This window comes from Micropterus salmoides, unplaced genomic scaffold (genome assembly GCF_014851395.1).
Source record: "Micropterus salmoides isolate LMB-PRFRI ecotype aquatic unplaced genomic scaffold, ASM1485139v1 Ms_hic_scaffold_2193, whole genome shotgun sequence".
Lineage (NCBI taxonomy): Eukaryota > Metazoa > Chordata > Actinopteri > Centrarchiformes > Centrarchidae > Micropterus > Micropterus salmoides.
In genome coordinates this window covers 1-18,502 of record NW_024041366.1, presented here as the reverse complement: position 1 = coordinate 18,502, position 18,502 = coordinate 1, and the positions used below count along the sequence as shown (strand labels likewise).

General features: G+C 40.5%; 1 protein-coding gene across 1 annotated transcript; it reads left to right on the top strand.

Annotated features, from left to right (window-relative positions):
• The first annotated feature begins 5,709 nt into the window (after nucleotides 1-5,709).
• Nucleotides 5,710-16,649, top strand: LOC119916792 (N-lysine methyltransferase SMYD2-A-like). Its single transcript, XM_038736753.1, has 10 exons — nucleotides 5,710-5,923; nucleotides 7,387-7,450; nucleotides 9,181-9,291; nucleotides 9,394-9,454; nucleotides 10,992-11,116; nucleotides 11,354-11,421; nucleotides 12,585-12,687; nucleotides 15,424-15,534; nucleotides 15,721-15,841; nucleotides 16,181-16,649. The coding sequence occupies exons 1-10, from the start codon at nucleotides 5,754-5,756 to the stop codon at nucleotides 16,357-16,359; spliced, it is 1,113 nt and encodes a 370-aa protein (XP_038592681.1). The 5' UTR covers nucleotides 5,710-5,753; the 3' UTR covers nucleotides 16,360-16,649.
• The last annotated feature ends 1,853 nt before the right edge of the window (nucleotides 16,650-18,502 follow it).

Sequence of the window (18,502 nt, the reverse complement as noted above, 5' to 3'; positions counted from 1 at the left end):
TTGAAAAGTTAGAGGTAGACTCTTCTATCAACTAATAGTTTAGTCGACTATTACGGGGCAGCCCTTCAGCAAGCATCACATATTTACACTGATTTTCTTATATTAACAATAACCAGTCCACCCACCTTGATCTGTACAAGGGTCTCTACTGTCTGGGGGGAGATAGATGTGGTTTCACATATTGCCAAACACAATTTAATTGACTGTATCTCCTGCTTGAGAAGACAGGTCCAGGTGAGGCAGGTAAATATGAGTGCAGGCCAGAGCTGTGAAAGTGAAAGACAGGAGCATAGAGGAGAGGAGCAAAGTGCAGCTACTGCTACTGCTACTGGGAACGTACTTCCGCTTGTGTTGTCATCACAAACAAGCACGGGGTGCGCAGGGCGTCCACACTCATTCACCGAGGTTGGGTGCCAGCTATCCAAAGTGACTACCTGGAGAAGCATGCTGCTACTCTACACCATCAAGGCAGTGTGAAGGCACACACTGATTCAAAGTAAAATTCACTATCTTATTTTGAAGTTCAGAAAACTCTCTCTCTCTCTCTCTCTCTCTCTCTCTCTCACCCTCTCTCTCCCTCTTTCAGAAAAAGAAAACTCTCTCAGGCTTAAATTAAAATTTGTCCCATATCTGGTTGAAAATCAACAATAACCCGGTTGTCGTTCTTGAACACGAGGCAGTGACTGTGCCTCATCACACAAATTATGCTTACCTCCTGGGGCTCGCCAGTATTTTGAAAGGTTAAAAGGGTTAATGCTTGCCTTTCTGAAATCAACATCATCACAAAGTTTGTACTACTTAATCTAAGCTCATTTGTTCTCTTTAAGATTTGGAAAATGATCAATTCATTATAGATAAGGTGCTAGAAATCCTGAGCAATCCTCAATGACATCAGTGTCTCTGGCAATTGGGCTCAAGGTGGATGAAACTATGGATCTGTCTGTTAATATATAGTATAATTTTCTTCTGAAAATGACAATAATTATAATTAATTAGTTTTGTTGCCTGTCTGATCTCTTAAAATGTGGAAACATGGGAAAAAATGCTCATCACAGTTTCCCATAGCCTGAGGAGAGTCTTCAAATATTTTGTGACCTCTGATCAACAATTCCACAATCCATACTTTACTATGATATACAACAGTAAAAACAATCCTGGAGAATCTGGAACTACAGACTATTTGGCTTTTTTGCTTGAAAAATAGCTGAACCAATTAAAGTATTATTTTTAAAAAGTTGCAGCCAATAGACATTAAATGTGTCGAATGAACTCCATAGGAGATTTATAAAAACTGGTGTTTAAAACAACTTGAACCCAATACAAACGCTACCGTGGGATCCATGAAATTTGAGTTTGTAAGACAAACAGAAGACCTAAAATTACCTTTCAGACACAAACAGGTCAGGTCGACTGTATCTATTTAATACCACTGTCCTGTCTCTTTTCTGTCCTGTCTCTTATTCTGTTGATTTCCCCTAACAGGGTTTCCTTGAGAACTAAATCTACTTAGGATTTATTGTTTCTTATTATTTCTCGTCATTGGAAATTATAATCCTTTCACCTAATCCCCCTCTCCCTCCCTCTCTTTCAGATCATATTCATAAAGATCATCCACTCTGACAAAGCAAGAAATCAGCACAGTGGGGAGGTCTAAAGGGAACGCGTACTGAAACAGGGGGTTTCTTCCTAATCAAATCAGATTCCTCTGATGTAATCAAGACGAGACGCCAAAGACGACGACATAATCTCCCAGGGACATGCCTCCCTTGCTTGCACGTTATTAAAAAATGAGGAGGAACAAATCTTTAGATTGAAAGACTGGAAAAATGGAATTATAATAAATCAGGGGAAACTGGGGCAAGGTTGGATAAAGCCTTCAGATACAGATGAGGGACAAATCTTCACAGTGGTTTGTGCTTGTATGTTTGTGTTTGTGTTTGTGTGTGGGTGAGAGAGAGAGAGCAGGCGCGCACATGTGTGTGTGTGTGTAATGTGTTTGCACGGTTGCTTATGAAATATTTCAATTTACTCAAGATCAAGTCCCTGACCTGAGCTCTCTCTCTCTACCTCTGTGTATAAAATCAGGACTGCTGGTCATCCTACAAGAACTCACTCAGTGTTGTTGGATAATCTGTCTGTATCTAAGGTGACTACTGGTGGACTGTGATGCATTTGAGAGTGCACTTACAATTAAAACCCACATGATGGCACAATATGACAAAAGTGGAAACCAGCTAGGAACTTGAGGTCTCTTTCTGTTAATCTGACTAGGTTTTATCTCCATGATGAATAAAGTACTACACATAATGCATAATGTAATCAAGGCCAGATGTTACCATTCAATATTCAACTTCATGAATGTATTTTGTGAACTGATCTACAAGCACACATCTGCCAGCCCACAAGGAATGACATTGTACAATGGTGTAGCCATCAATTGCCAAGACATTATTAGCTGTCACCACCAGATGGCCTTATTGAACTGCAGCAAAAATTACCAACACTGGAGATGAACTGCAGGCAATTCAAATGGATGTTGTTTTTTGTTTTTTTAACACAATTTAAACATTATTTGACATGTGCATCAGATGTTTGAAGTGGATGTCTGATGCTCTAATAGAACTCTAATAGAGGCCGGTGTTTACTAAGTCACGATATATATCACTACCATGATATAAAATTTAATTTTCTGTGATAGAGGATTTTATCAATATCGCCTATCACATCTATACAGTGGTGGTTCTGACCCATTTAAACTACAGGGGTCAGACTGGGGCCAATTGCTCTTTGCTAGGAGCCGGTTGCATTAACTCTTAACTTAAAATAAGTGAACTTTTTAGCAGCGGAGTGCTTCAGAAGTCAGACAGATCATGTTGAGAGATGAGTAGAACAATATTTGTATGTGTTCATTAACAAATTAAACTAATTCAGATAATTATTACTCTTCTACTGTGGTGGAATACAACAACATCACTACAGTAATACAAAGCTTATAGTTGAAACAGGTAGGCTGAACTGAACACTAAAATATTGAACATTAAAACATTCAACATTCTGGACTTGAGTAAAGCATTTGATACGGTCAGTCACAATATTTTGATTGCTAAACTTAGTAGATACGGAGTGAAGGATGTTGCCTTGAGATGGTTTAGAAGCTACTTAGCTAATAGAGAGCAATATGTTTACCTGGAAGGCTATGAATCAATGAAGTCACAAATTAAGATTGGGGTCCCTCAAGGATCAATTTTGGGGCCTCTTTTATTCTTAATTTATATTAATGATATGCCTATGACTTGTACCAAACTCCTCCCAGTTCTATTCGCTGATGATACAAATCTTGTAGCTTCGCACCATGACTTCAATATTCTAATAAAAATGGTTAACGAGGAACTATCATATATTATGGAATGGTTTCAATGGAACAAACTTACTCTTAATATAAAAAAATGTAACTTTATGATTTTTTGTAATACTCACAAACATTACCCAATTGAATTATCTAAGATCTTCATAAATAATACTCAAATCGAATTGGTTCAGCATACCAGATTTTTAGGAGTCATTATAGATAGTGGTCTTAATTGGTCTAACCATATCAATTTTGTATCTAAGAGGTCAGCTAAAATGTTGGGCATATTGAGGAGGGTTTGTCCTTTGGTTCATTCATCAGCATTTTTAACCTTATATTATAGTTTTTTGTTTCCATTTATTAATTATTGCAACATTGTTTGGGCAGCTACTTATCCTACCCACCTTAAGAAATTATTAGTTATACAGAAAAAATATCTCAGATTTATCTCACATTCAAATAGATACGCTCCTTCGGCCCCTCTTTATAATAAATTTAAAGTTCTCCCTATTAGGTAAGGTTAATATTTATCAAATATGTTTACTTATGCATAAGTTTATATATAGGAAACAAGATCTACCAGATTCTTTCCAGAATTTGTTTATTCCTATCTCACATGTTCATTCATTTCACACTAGACATAGCAATAATAACTTAGTCTTACCAATCACACGAACTACAAGACATCAATTTAATATTTCTTTTAGAGGTCCTAAGCTCTGGAGTGACTTAAGTCCATCGTTGCGATCAATGTCCTCTTATTCAGCTTTTAAAAAGCATTTGAAGAGTTTACTACTGCTAGCTTGATGCCTTTATGTAGTTTTTTTTTTTTTTCTTTTTTTTCTAAGTATTGTTGGTTTGTATTGAATTGCTTTCTATCGCTTGTTGTTTATTTTATTTTCATTTTTTTCTTTTTTTCTTGTGTGTTCTGTTTTTTGTTGTTGTTCTTTTTTTCTTCTACTTTGATGCTTAGTCTGCATATCTCGTGACTTAATATGGGAAAAGGAGTGGAACTCTGTACAAGCCTAGTCTGGCTTCGTTCCCTCCTTGCATTGTTCTGGACTTGTACCAAACGTGCTAAACAAATAAACTAAACATAAACTAAACTAAACTAGATTTGAAAGGCATCAACATATAATGAACACATGACCTACACACTCTTCTCATATGCTAGGAATACAAAAGCAGCCCACAAGGCCTCCAATATATTGACTCATACAGCATAGATGAAGACATTCTCACAAGCAACAAGCAGACCTCCACACTCCATCAACAGGTGACCAAACAACCAATAAATGCAAAATAGGGAAAATTATTCAAAGCCCCTGCAGATGTCCTTGCTACTGTGTCTATATAAATAGCATCAATAACACAATGGTGTTGCAAAGAAGGTTACATAACCTCATAACCTTGTGGTTAAAGTTGACACATTTAACCACTGGAAAAAACAGACAGCAAAGAGACAGACAGGCATAGAATCAGGCAGAAAAAGGGTGGTTTATCTTGACTCACATTAATTGATGCTGAAGTCTATGGAGATGAGTTGGTGAATGACCATGCCATGTAGTCCCACTGCACTTGCTGTTTTTGATTGTCAACATAAACTTCTTCACTGTTAGCTAATGAGTCTTACAAAAACACAGCTGGAAACACTGGAAAACAAGCTAAATAACCGCTTCATTTAAAGTATGTTAGCTTTCTGTTGTTTGTTATGAGACCAGCCTTACAATTCAGTTAAGTTTCTCATCCAGAGACTAATTCACTGTCCCACGATAACAGCATCTGATTGTCTGTCTTTACATTATCGACTTCTTCTGCCATATTTGCTGCTCTCAGACAGTGACTGTATATAAAGTCTCAAGAGTGTAATCTCATCGTTGACCGCACAGAGCAGCCACTAGGGGCGCTGTTTCACTCACGACGAAACCCAATGAAACTTGGGTGAAACAGCAGAATAATAATTGCTATTGTGATTGTTAAGTATTTCAACTAAACAATTCAATTAATTAATTTCAATTAAATTACAGTGATAACTATTTTGGATATCGGAAAATCGGTTTTCCTTGGGGTTTTTCCGGGGGGGGGGGCACCTTGTTACCTTGGAGCCCCCAGCCATCCCCACTCCCTCTACAAATGTAATTTAACTGTAAAATCGCTCCATAGGGCTCTCTAAATCAATTACTGGGTGCTATAACATAAGTAGGGAGTTTGTCTGTCACAGGAAAAAGTTTTATAATGTTTGTTTGTTTAAAGTAGCAGCTGGGCTTTACTGTATCTTTGGATGCCATTATGAACTATTATTGGGAGGGTGACGCCCCAACACGTAGAGCCGGGGTTCCACCTCCCACTTCTCTCCCGGGTCCTGCTGAAACATTTTGGATAAAGACAACTCGAAGGTGGCACAATGACGGGCAGCATCGAGGGACTGGAGAGGTTTGACAGTCCGGGAAAAGGACGAGGTCTCCGCGTTACCAGGGCCTTTAAAGTTGGAGAGCTGCTGTTTTCCTGCCAGGCTTACTCTTATGTGCTATCAGTAAAGGAGAGAGGCTACTACTGCGAGTTCTGCTTCACCAGGTAAATGGTTATTTTTAATTCAGTTATTTCTCTAAGCATGGCGTGATACAGTTCGTCAAGAACATCGTCCCATCACTTTTGCCTGTATCAGATACCTACTGCACAACTTTGTGATGATACCTGACATCATGCATAATGCAATTTATTTGTTATTAGATCTGACCTACATACAGGACCACGTGGGCTCTTTGTCATAAATGTGTCACTCAATAAAATCTATTTTGGTTATGTTCTTTCTGAACTGTGGTTCATGTGGCCAATATCTGGTTCCACATATCTGCACACCCCCTCTGGCCCAATCTCACTCATGCTTTTTTTCTTAATCATACAGCCAGTCATTTAGCTCTTGATTGTGTTTGCTTGCCTGAATGTGTTATACCACAGCTGTTTTGTAGTAACAATGATAACATTCAGTTAAAATCTAATCTAATGTCTAATAATTGTCTTTGTCCTGTAGTCTGCAGGATGGTATGGATGCAGCTGGTTGCCCTGCGTACACACCCTTTTCTGTATAGTACTGTGATGTAAAACATCATCACTCTTGCAACAACAGTTTATATATTTGTTATGTTTAACAATGAGAAATTAGTTATTGTCCACATCGTCTCCCAGTGGTGTGAAGTCTTTTATATTTAGGACGATTCTGTGAGGTTCATTGTGAAGGATTTATACCATAATCTGTCTTCCAATCACACTTTAAATGATGCTGAAGTACTGAGCGAAGATGTGGAAAGTTGCAGAAGTGTAAGTCTTTGCACAGTTTGGATTCTGTGCAGCAATATTTTTAAGTATGACTTACTAATCTGCTGTATCCCTACCTCTTAGTACCACAAAACAAAAGACAACACTGCATTTTATCATAAAGGATCCAATATGTTTGATACAGTTCACTTTAGTGCAGACTCTGTTTTGTTGTAAAAATCAATCATCATGGCGAAATTCAGGGCTTTACCTGTACTTTACATCAGTTAGTGTGTTCCCAGCTTTAGCCTTTCACCCACCAATTACCAGCTTGTTGAACTTAGTGTGACTACTAACAACAAGTGTCTCAAAATTTTTGGGTGAAGTTATGTTTCAGTGTGGTAGAGCAACAGCTGGTCATAAGATCAGCTCTATAAATACCACAGAATGTTTTAAAGTCCTTCATCGCTATCAGTTACGACAGGCCACTGGCAACTGCTGTTTCTTGTCTCAGAGTAATGGAGCAGGATGTTAAAATGTCCATACACAGACTTGTACGCTCAAGCAAACAGACACTCACGTACAGCTAGATAGCTACTGCCATAGACGTACAACTACATTTATATGCATTATCCGCTGAGCTCTGATATCTAACATTTGAGTGTTGTTTGTTTTGTGTGTCTGGGAAATTATATGAGGATGTGAGAGAATCTTATAGTAACTTTTTAATTGTGTACTCTGCACTATCCATAAGCTAATAGAACGGTCTTTGTCATTTATAGGAAAGAGGGCTTGGCAAGATGTGGGAAGTGCAAGAAAGCATGCTACTGCAATGTAAAATGCCAGGTAGGAAACTATTGGAATGACAGAATTACTTTGTAATGTAATGATTCCTGTGTAAGTGGTTAATGGAAAGGGCAAAGGACCCTAATTTGTAGCTCAGAGCTACAGCTTTTACTGTGTATTACCTTTACAACTGCTACTATATGTTGAAACACAAGCAGGTTCAACCGAGGAATAACAATATTTGCACGTGCACTGTCTTGACACTTAAGCCAGGAGGTGTAATATCTCAACAACTATTGGATGGACTGACATAAATCTAGACATTGATGATCATTATAGGATGGATCGGAATCATTTGGGTGATCCCTTACGCCTCTAAAACAAGTGACTGCATTCCCGTCACTCTAGCATGCAGCTCTAAGCACAGCTATACCTAAGTACACCTGAGACTGACAGAGTACACCTTAGACTGTTTAACAAGATAAGTTAAACTTTATTGATCCCACACTGGTAAAATCCGCTTGTGACAGCACCTCAAAATTCAACATGTATGTGAAAAAGAGTGGTGGATGAAAAATACACAAACAATAATTAGAAATAGAATATACCAATTATATACATTAGATGCACCTTTCAATTATACAGATATATGTGATGGATAATTGCACAGAATAATTACACATATCGTAATATACTTAAAATATATATATACTGTATATAGTAGGTAAAAAATTTTGCCTTAAGAGTTGGATGAACTGCATAAAGATTTGATTGCACTGAATACAGCAGGAGGTGGCTTCACAGTGTAAATAAATTTAATTGCACAGGAAAAAAATTGCACAGTGTACGTATAATTTAAATGATATACTGTATGTATATAGAGATCTGTGAAGTAGCATCATCTGCCACAATGCCTGCTTGCCTGCTTGATAAGCAAATTGCAGGGGGTCCAGCTTTGAGCTCAGCAGGGTTCAGCCCTCAGGTGGGAAGTTAAGGCATTTGGTCTGAAGTGGTTGGGCTCCCTGGAGTGTTCAGTCCTGGTACTAAAACCACACAGGAAGTTTTCCACAGGACCAGAACTCTCTCCAGACTAAAAGAGTCAGACTGAAAATGTGCAGAACTACCTCACGGAGATGATCTGAACAGTCCTTAAACAGTCTGGATGGGTGGTCTTGAGCATGGAGTGAAAAGGAGAGGAGCGGTGTGAGGAGGGTGCAGTTGATGCCATGGGTATAGCAATAGCAATTCAGTCTATATTCTGATTTGATACCATAGTGTCACTTCAAATGCATTTTATTGTGCGTTATTTTAATTAAATCTGGGTTGACTGATGGAAAAGAGGATTATGGGAGTTTTCTATGTGCTGTAGTTTCCTTCCCCAGCCGAAAAAACATGCAGCTCAGCTGAACTGAAGACTCCCATTGGCTGGCGATAGTACAGTTTGGGATGTATACGACATGTACAGTATATTATATACCTGCATGTGTCTGTATAACGTGGTATGTAAATTACGACATACTGTATGGAAAGCGATTTGTGTGATAAACTCGCACTAACTTGATTATGATGAACTAAAATGGAGGGTTAAATGGGTGAGGGTAACATTAGATTAACACAGTGTGGAGTCCCATTTCACCGTGCTGCATAATGCTTCAGCGGGTAGTGAAGCTCAGGGGCCATATATGCCAACTGTTCTTTTTTCATGGATGCGTTTTCATGAAGCATAAATAGCTTGCAACCGGGTTGCTCTTTTGCATGCTATTGTGATATTTCTATGTGTTTGTGTGTAGAAAGGGGACTGGGCCATGCACAAGCTGGAGTGTTCTGCAATGACTGCATTCGGAGAGAACTGGTGCCCGTCAGAGATGAGCCGCCTGGTGGCCCGGATCCTTGCCAAGAAGGTTGGACACTTATTAAAAGACACAGTGTCCTTTTGGAGTGTTGTCTGTCACATACTGTGGTTCATTCAGACCATTCCTGTTAATCATGTCTGTCTTCCACAGAAAACACAGAAAGAAAGATGTGTTTCTGAGAAGATCTTGCTCATAGGAGAGATGCAATCACGTGAGTTATTGCTCCTTTAACACACAGACATAAAAGCAAGCATGGTTTTTGTCTGTGATTTTATGTTGATCGTTCTTTGGGCACAACCCTTAAATACCTACCTTAAAAGTGCCAGTGCAGATTCAGTAGCAAGTGTTCAGAAAGTGTAGGCCTACTGGAAGAAGAGTGTCCCTAGATGTCCCTCTTAAAAAACAAAATCCTTTCAGGTTAGACTGAGAGAAACACCCATGGCCACAACTATATATATCCTATAGATATACAGTATAGACAACACCACAAGTGTAACAACTTGAATGGGAAGAAGAGCACTTTAAACTAACACACACAGTGCTGATTGCGTGATTGTAAGGGCCCTGCGATGGACTGGCAACCTGTCCAGGGTCCCCTTTCGCCCGATGTCAGCTGGGATTGGCTCCAGCCCCCCCCCACACACCGACCCTGTACGCAGGATAAGTGGGTGAGAATGGATGGAAGTTGAGGTTCAGTTCAAAGATATTACCTAATATTTCCTTACATTAACAAATCTTACTTGTATAAATATACAATCTATGGTGAATGAGAGAGTATTATGTGGAAAAGTAGTATAAAGCCTTTTGTGACTCCAGAGCGAGCTGTGCAAAGTTTAATAAAGTGCCTCAAGTGTGTTTGAGGCCGGAGTCCGGAGGCGGCTGGAGGCGGCCGGAGGCTACATTAGCCGCTACTTGCAACTAGCGGTTAAAGGAACACACAGTTTTGTCAGTATGCCCATGTTTGTGTGTGACCTGTGATCTGCTGTGTCTCTGTTGAGTCAGCGTCTCATGTACGAATAGTAGAACTGTGACTCTAGTGTCAAAGGTCAGGGACAAGACACACGCGCACCATCTGGCTGTACTGTAGACTGTATATGGATGACGTGGTGACAGTGTATTCCTGCCTTGGCATAAAGAGAGTGACGAGGGCAGGAGAGCTGTTTGTCCCTGTCTATTTACAGTTGTAAGAGGACCTGATGAAAACTTCTCTAAACCAGCTAAAGAACTGAACTTCCTGTCTGTGTGTCTAGTAATTGGATTATCACTTCAAAATCAGATATGAAACGGATTCACAGCGTAATTGCAGTTCAGTATAATTTGAACATCCAGTCACAATGTCCATATATAAAAGATATAAAATATATAAAATCTAGAGATTGAGAGAAATGCTAAATCTTACACAGATATAAAACAAACACTGTGCAAGTTCTGTTCAAATTAGCGTCAAATAGCAGCAAGACATTGCGAGACACTAAATAGCTCATTTGCTTCCTGCAGATAAGAATTTCTTACAAATGGCCGTACTAAACTAGTGTTTCATTTGGGCAAAGAAGGTATATCCATATTAGGATGGTATGTTCTAGTCTGTTTCTGTCTCACTTCTTAATTTTAACCTGGCTTAAGTAGTTTGCATGGCTTTATATTAAAGGAAAACATAGTACTGCCAAACAGTACACATGCCACCCTGGGTAAATAGTTAAAAATACATATTTGATTAATCAAATCAAAATGTCTTCTTCCCGTCACAGACGTGGAGGACGTAGATAATGAGAAAAGAGAAATGAACGAGGCAGATATTGCTGGACTGCATCGTTTTTACTCCAAACATTTGGAGTTGCCCGACCATAAAGACTTGCTCACCCTCTTCTCCCAGGTACTAAAAAACTCACACACACACACACACACTCAAACAAACACACATAAATCACAGGTGATAATAATACCCATAGATTCTTATTCTTTTTTTGCTGCCAAGTAAGCATATATCGTGTAATACAAACAATTAGCTTTTCCACTACTGGAAATTAAGAAGAAAGAATAATTGTAATTTGATTTAAAACAGGCGAAAGATTGTTTTTTCTTTCTCTCCCCTGTGTCCTTTATTCAACAGGTTGCCTGTAATGGTTTCACGATAGAGGATGATGAACTGTCCCACATGGGTACTGCAGTCTACCCAGAGTAAGAAGGAAAACTCACATGCATATATACAAGCACATTTTCATTCTGTGCTGTTTCAACAGTACATATAAAGGTACAGTATCACACAGTACGTTCTCCCATCCTTACAGAGCTTCTTCTGTGGTTCTTAGTGTTTTACTCTCAGTCTACCAGATAATGGCTTCTTTGGATATGTGTTGGTTCCTTCATTTTATTTGGGACTTTAGTCATTTGCTTAGGTCTCCTGTCATTGTTCTTGAAAAAACAGGAACAGAAACACCACATGAAAAAGGAGACATAACCAACTATATGCTAACTGCACAGGCTCGCCATATTACTAAATGAATGCTGAATTCTACAGTTAGCATTATTTGTTTTGTTTTTTTTAAGGTTAATATTCAGAGCAATGTGACACATATCCAAATAGGCCAGATTGCAATTCCTAGCAAGACAACTTTTCTTCTTCAGTTGGTCATTTGGTGGTAAAATCCTCTCCCTGCTGTGCGGCTGAGGCTGTTAAATTGTAAAACTGGTTGTGTGAAGGTGAATTTGCTCTCTCAGCTCCATTTTTGAGCTATTTACAGCTTGCCACCTAGGAAAGAGTAGGATTGCTAACATATTTCAGGGACACTTAAGACCTCTCTGTTATAGCATAGTGCCAATACCACTGAAAAGATTATGTCGCTGTTATGTCATTGCATTGAGCAATAATAATCAGAATCAGAATCAGCTTTATTGCCAGGTATGTGTACACATACGAGGAATTTGACTCAGGATTGCACATTGCTCACGATGTGCTTACTCATACAAAAATACAAAGTCACAATAATAAAATAAAATACAATCAGACACAGACTTCAGTGTAGACAAAACAAATATACACACTATGAACAAAAACAATATAGACATATTGACAAATACTGCAGTGAGCAGAGTGCAAAGGATGCAGGAGTATGTACATGTCGGGGGTGGATATGATATACAAGTACATATACATGCATACATGTACACATGTACACAGTGCAATGAAGCATAATACAAAGGATGCTGGAATAAATAAGTATAAGTATTTTGTGCAGGAGTTATAAGTTGACAATTTTTTCACCCCCCTACTTTGATTATAAGAAAGTAGAGAGCTTTTATTCTTATCTGTTTCTTCCCCCCCCCTGTCTGTCTCTCCACAGTGTGGCACTGATAAACCACAGCTGTCTTCCCAGTGTCATAGTAACATATAACGGGACCACGGCTGAGGTTCGGGCAGTGCAGAACATGAAGGCCGGAGATGAGGTGAGAAAAGGCGACAGCTGTCATTAGAGGGGGTTGGGTTTTGTTCTGGTTTTTTTTTGTGTGTGCAAGTGGAGAAGGGAGGAGTGCTTATTTCGAGAGGGCAGAGTGTGTAAAACATTTGTCTGTCTGTGAGCTCGATTCAAATCGATTTGGTGGATCAGCCTGTGCTGAAAGAAAGATTTACTTAATTCCCTTTCAACTGGTAAAGAACAGTAAATTCAATGAAATGATACTTTCTTTTAATCTTACAGTAATATATAGGAACATATAAACCAAGAAAGCCAAGAATTGTTTTTAATTTGTTTTCTGCCACTTTACATTTTTGCAATACACTTATTTGTCCAAGGTGGGTTAAAATCAAGGGGAAATGTCTTGGTTGAAGATACTTTATACACTTATTTTCTTTCTTCCCATGAGGAAGATAGATACCAATCTTCTGTCTATTAAATAAGTACATTATCTCACAAAAGTGAGTACACCCCTCACATTTTTGAATATATTTGATTATATCTTTTCATGTGACAACACTGAAGAAATGACACTTTGCTACAATGTAAAGTAGTGAATATACAGCTTGTATAACAGTGTAGGGTTAGAGGCTTCCTTCTTGAAGGCGTGGGGGTCGGCCTGTCAGTACACAGACCATACGCCGCACACTGCATCAAATTGGTCTGCATGGCTGTCGTCCCAGAATGAAGCCTCTTCTAAAAATGATGCACAAGAAAGCCCGCAAACTGTTTGCTGAAGACAAGCAGAATAAGGACATGGATTACTGGAACCATGTCCTGTGGTCTGATGAGACCAAGATAAACTTATTTGGTTCAGATGGTGTCATGCGTGTGTGGCGGCAACCAGGTGAGGAGTACAAAGACAAGTGTGTCTTGCCTACAGTCAAGCATGGTGGTAGGAGTGTCATGGTCTGAGGGCTGCATGAGTGCTGCCGGCATTGGGGAGCTGCAGTTCATTGAGGGAACCATGAATGCCAACATGTACTGTGACATACTGAAGCAGAGCATGATCCCCTCCATTCGGAGACGGGGCTACAGAGCAGTATTCCAACATGATAATGGCCCCAAACACACCTCCAAGACGATCACTGCATTGCTAAAGAAGCTGACGGTAAAGGTGATGGACTGGCCAAGCATGTCTCCGGACCTAAACCCCATTGAGCATCTGTGGGGCATCCTCAAACGGAACGTGGAGGAGCGCAAGGTCTCTAACATCCACCAGCTCCGTGATGTCATCATGGAGGAGTGGAAGAGGACTCCAGTGGCAACCTGTGAAGCTCTGATGAACTCCATGCCCAAGGCAGTGCTGGAAAATAATGGTGGCCACACAAAATATTGACACTTTAGATCCAATTTGGATATTTTCACTTAGAGGGGTAATCACTTTTGTTGCCAGCGGTTTAGACATTAACAGCTATGTGATGTGTTATTTTGAGGGGACAGCAAATTTACACTGTTATACTAGTAGAGTGTAAGTACTTCACTTTGTAGCAAAGTGTCATTTCTTCAGTGTTGTCACATGAAAAGATATAATCAAATATTTACAAAAATGTGAGGGGTGTACTGCCTTTTGTGAGATACTGTAGTTATAGCCAGGACATGACTGACTTAGCTCAATATAAGGACTGAAAACAGGGAAACAGCCAGCAGCTACCAGCACCTCCAAAGTTCAATAAACACATTATATCTTGTTTGTTAATCCATGCAAAATGTAATGTAAAAACAAAATGCCTGGTTTTTGCCAGGGTCATTTGCCCGACTGTTTTTTTGCTGGGCTCAATAACTTCCTAGAGTCTTGTCATCACCATAAGGTTACCAGGCAAGCAGAGGAGACTTCACAAGGGATCCGGTTGTTACCTCTGGACAAAGCCAGGTTAGCTGTTGTCCCATTTTTTAGTCTAGTGCTAAGCTAAGCTAAGCTAAAAGGGTGCTGGCTATAGCTTCGTATTTACCGTACAGGCATGAGAGTGATATCAATCATCTCATCTTACTCTAGGCAATAAAGTGAATAACTTTAATAAAATTTCCCAAAATGTCAAACTATAATTTTAAATCTTGAAACAAGCTTGACAAGCAGTGATTCTGGTCATTTTCTCAAGGATATTTCTCATGGATGAGTAGCTTAAAAATGGAAAAGCCTCGGAGACCTGACACTGGGAGTGTGAGATTCAAAGGCAAAGACAGGAGTGTGAAGGCTTTGGCATGACCAGAGCGTGACATCACAGCTGATGTACAGCGCCAGGTCAATGACAGTTAAAGTGTCCATGTGCCAGGACAGTGCTGTCGAAGAAGAGCGTGTGTGGTTTGAAGGGGGGATGCAGCAGCTGATTAAAGAGGCCGGCGGGGCTATTTTCAGACTGACCCTGTCACCTGCAGTTCAGTGGCTGTTTGGCAGCAAATTGAGATATTCAAACAAGTGGAAATATGTCAAGGATTATTAAGGATTTTCAAGTGCAATGTGTTTACAATCTATTCATAATATTTTAATCTATTGAACGTCTGTCCAACGTGGGACAGGGATCCCTCCTCTGTTGCTCTTCATCAGGTTTTCACCATTAAAAGGTTTTTCTGAGGGTAGTTTTTCCTCAACCGAATTGAGGGTCTAAAGTCAGAGGGTGTTGTATGCTGTTCTGATTGTAAAGCCCCTTGAGACAATTTTGTGATATTGGGCAATATACTATAAATAAAATTGACAGACTGCCTGACTGTGTGTTATTTCCCCCTCTAGGTGCTCATCAGCTACATAGACCTCCTCTATCCAACAGACGACCGCAACAACAGGCTGAGAGAGTCCTATTACTTCACCTGTGAGTGCCAGGAATGCAAAAACAAGTCCAAGGTAAGACAGCACAAGAAGTACTGGATAAAAAAAATCACTAAATGAACAAATTGTATTTAATTATTTTGGTTAACAAGCACGGATTAGCACTCAGATACTGCCACTGTAATTCACATGGAAAATTGCGAAAACTGCACTTCACAGTTTGGTTGACAAGCCTGCTCGGTGTCCTGTCTTCACCTCCAGGACAAGGCAAAGTTGAAAGTACGTAAGCGGAGTGACCCCATCGAGGCAGAGGTCATCAGCAACATGGTGCGCTACGCCAGAAAAACCGTCAGAGAGTTCCGGGCTTTAAAACACATAAAAAATATCCTTCAATGCCACTAAATACCATTGTCTCTTGTGTGTACAATTCGTCTGCATAACCGTTCATTGTTTATTAAGCTTACTTATGAGCCTAATAGCTCAACAGTTAAACTTCACTTTCCCCTGCTGTAAAACACTCTTTGGAGTGCTTTGGATTAATTTGCATGATGATAATGGGGATTAGTGTACATTTTCTCATAAGCAGCAGTTGTTCTTCAGCAAAGTAGCTTCCCAGACTGTAAAAACATCTGATTGTATGATCAGAGGCCCTTTGACGTTTCAGTTAAACCCTATGGTTAAAACCTCACCTTGTGCTGATGCAGCCTTGACTCTTTAGCACCCCCTAGCGAGCTGTTGGAGATGTGTGAACAGAGCCTGGATGAGATGGGTGCCATCTTTGATGACTCCAATGTGTACATGCTCCACATGATGTACCAGGCCATGGGGGTTTGTCTCTACATGCAAGATGCTATAGGAGCTATCAGATACGGCGAGAAGATCCTCAAACCTTACAGGTGAACCGTCAGAAACGCACATCTTTCTGCACACCTTCTAACCGTGCATGTCAGAAATGAGAGATTGTAGCTGTTCAACTGAATAGGCCTTTCATGTACTTGTACATGCACGTGTTTTTATTAGTTTCTAAAATAGGTAATTGTTTCATTTAAGTCAAATTTCTTCTCATCTAGTAAATGTATAATTGGTATGGATACTAAGGTGTTTCTTCATAAAAGATATAGTACCAGAATGTCAGAGTGTACCTAATAATTATTTCCTGAGATAATTGATTCCTTGCATCATCTTGTCACAAGATCTCTGACGTAATTGCTGACGTAATCTGCACTCTGCGCATGCGTTGGCGTCTGTAGCCACCTGTCGGAAGCTCCGTCTTAAACTGGACTCTTATCCAGTTTTAATCCACTCTTTTTCGTTACATTTTTTATATCCTTTTTATTTAACTTAACTTTATTTAAGTTTTACGTGGGTTAAGGATTTTAGTCATCCGACATGGATTTTAAGCTAGATGACCGTAAAAACGCGATCAACGCTACTGATCGCAACAAAGCTCCAGTGACTATGCTAGCCGAGATAACTCTGCCCCATGAGGACTGCACACTCCTTAAGAAAGCGAACAGAAGATTGCTGACCTTATGGAAGACATCCGACGACTTTCAGAGGAACTCAAAGAGAAAGATTCCCTGCTGACTGGCTTTATGGATGTGGCTTCAGTACAAGCCAAACAGATTGTTTCTCTTAGCGCAACCGGCAACATCCAGGACACCGTGTTTTGGGACCCCTCTGCTTTTCCGAGGCTTTCCTCCTGCTCGACTCCGAAGCATCAGTCAACCTGGGCTGAAGTGGTGACTGTGGCTGCAAGAGAGGCTCGGATGGGGCTGCCTGTCCTCCGCACATCGGCCTCTCCAACCGCTATGCAGCCTTGTCTAACAACACTCCGGTCCATCCAGCTGATGCACCTGCGGCTTTGAGTCTCCCAGATACGGATCTCTTTCGGCGCACAGTGCCTGCTGACACTGTTGCATCTCCTTCACCAGCTACATCTCCTGCACTGGGCCGCCGGTCTGCCGTCATCCCGGTCAAAAACTTCCGCTTCCCGACGTAGGATCCTGAAGGAGGCTGTGCTCAGACGCTCCGGAGGATGTCTCTACCCTGCACCGTCGGGTAGCCCTTCTCTCAGGTCTGTTACTGCTACTCCAACACAACACTCGGCAGCTCACACACTCCATCCTCAGTCCGCACGCAGTGTTGAAGCAGATTCTGCTCAGTCCTGCTCTGGAACCCCACAACCGGCATCTCCTCGTCCTCTTTTCTCCCCAACCACACTAATAATTGGTGACTCCATAACCAGAAACCTCCGTTTCTTTAACGCTACCACTCGCTGCTTCCCGGTGCCACCACGGCTGACATTTTAAAAAACTCCAGGACCTGATGCCGTCGCTCCCGTCCTCCATCACAAGAGTGATAGTCCATGTCATAACAAATGACACAGCTCTTCAGCAGTCTGCGCTGACAAAATCAGATTAAAACCGTCTTTTTAACTTTTTAAAGCAGTGCGGAAAGTCCGTTTTTATCTCTGGTCCCATTCCCACAGTTGGTCGCGGTGCTGGCCGCTTCAGTAGACTCCTTGGCCTCCACGACTGGCTCCAGTCCGCCTGCAGGGCTCATCGTGTGTGTTATGTGGATAACTTTAATATTTTCTGGCAAAGAATGTCTCTTTTTAAGACAGACGGACTTCACCCAAACAAACGGGGCTCAGAAATGTTAGCTGCTCACATACAGCATGTGGTGCGGTCCACACATGTCTTACGTGAATGACTAATCATTCATGCAGCACACCTGGACACACCACAGCTCACTGAACACATCTCTTCCTCACTGCTACAAACAACTGTCTCCACCTGCTGGCATGTAAAGCCGTCTGCTCCCAGCGCTGTTCCACAGACTTCTATTCCTGTCATCATCACGCATAGACCAGTAAACCGAAATGTGCACATTCCACACAGAAATATTAGTAATCTCTTAAGGATTAGGACAACTGCACCAACTCCAGCACCCAGAATAAACTCATTTAAAATGGCTCTCTTCAATGTGAGATCACTGTCAAGTAAGACTTTTATCTTAATGATTTTATCTGTCTGCAAAT

What these genes read in the sequence shown, in the direction of transcription:
- LOC119916792 (XM_038736753.1), top strand. Translation starts at nt 5,754, where the DNA reads ATGACGGGCAGCATCGAGGGACTGGAGAGGTTTGACAGTCCGGGAAAA. An exon ending in TGCGAGTTCTGCTTCACCAG is followed by an intron (nt 5,924 to 7,386) that starts GTAAATGGTTAT and finishes TGTCATTTATAG; the next exon opens with GAAAGAGGGCTTGGCAAGAT. An exon ending in GGCTTTAAAACACATAAAAA is followed by an intron (nt 15,842 to 16,180) that starts ATATCCTTCAAT and finishes ACTCTTTAGCAC; the next exon opens with CCCCTAGCGAGCTGTTGGAG.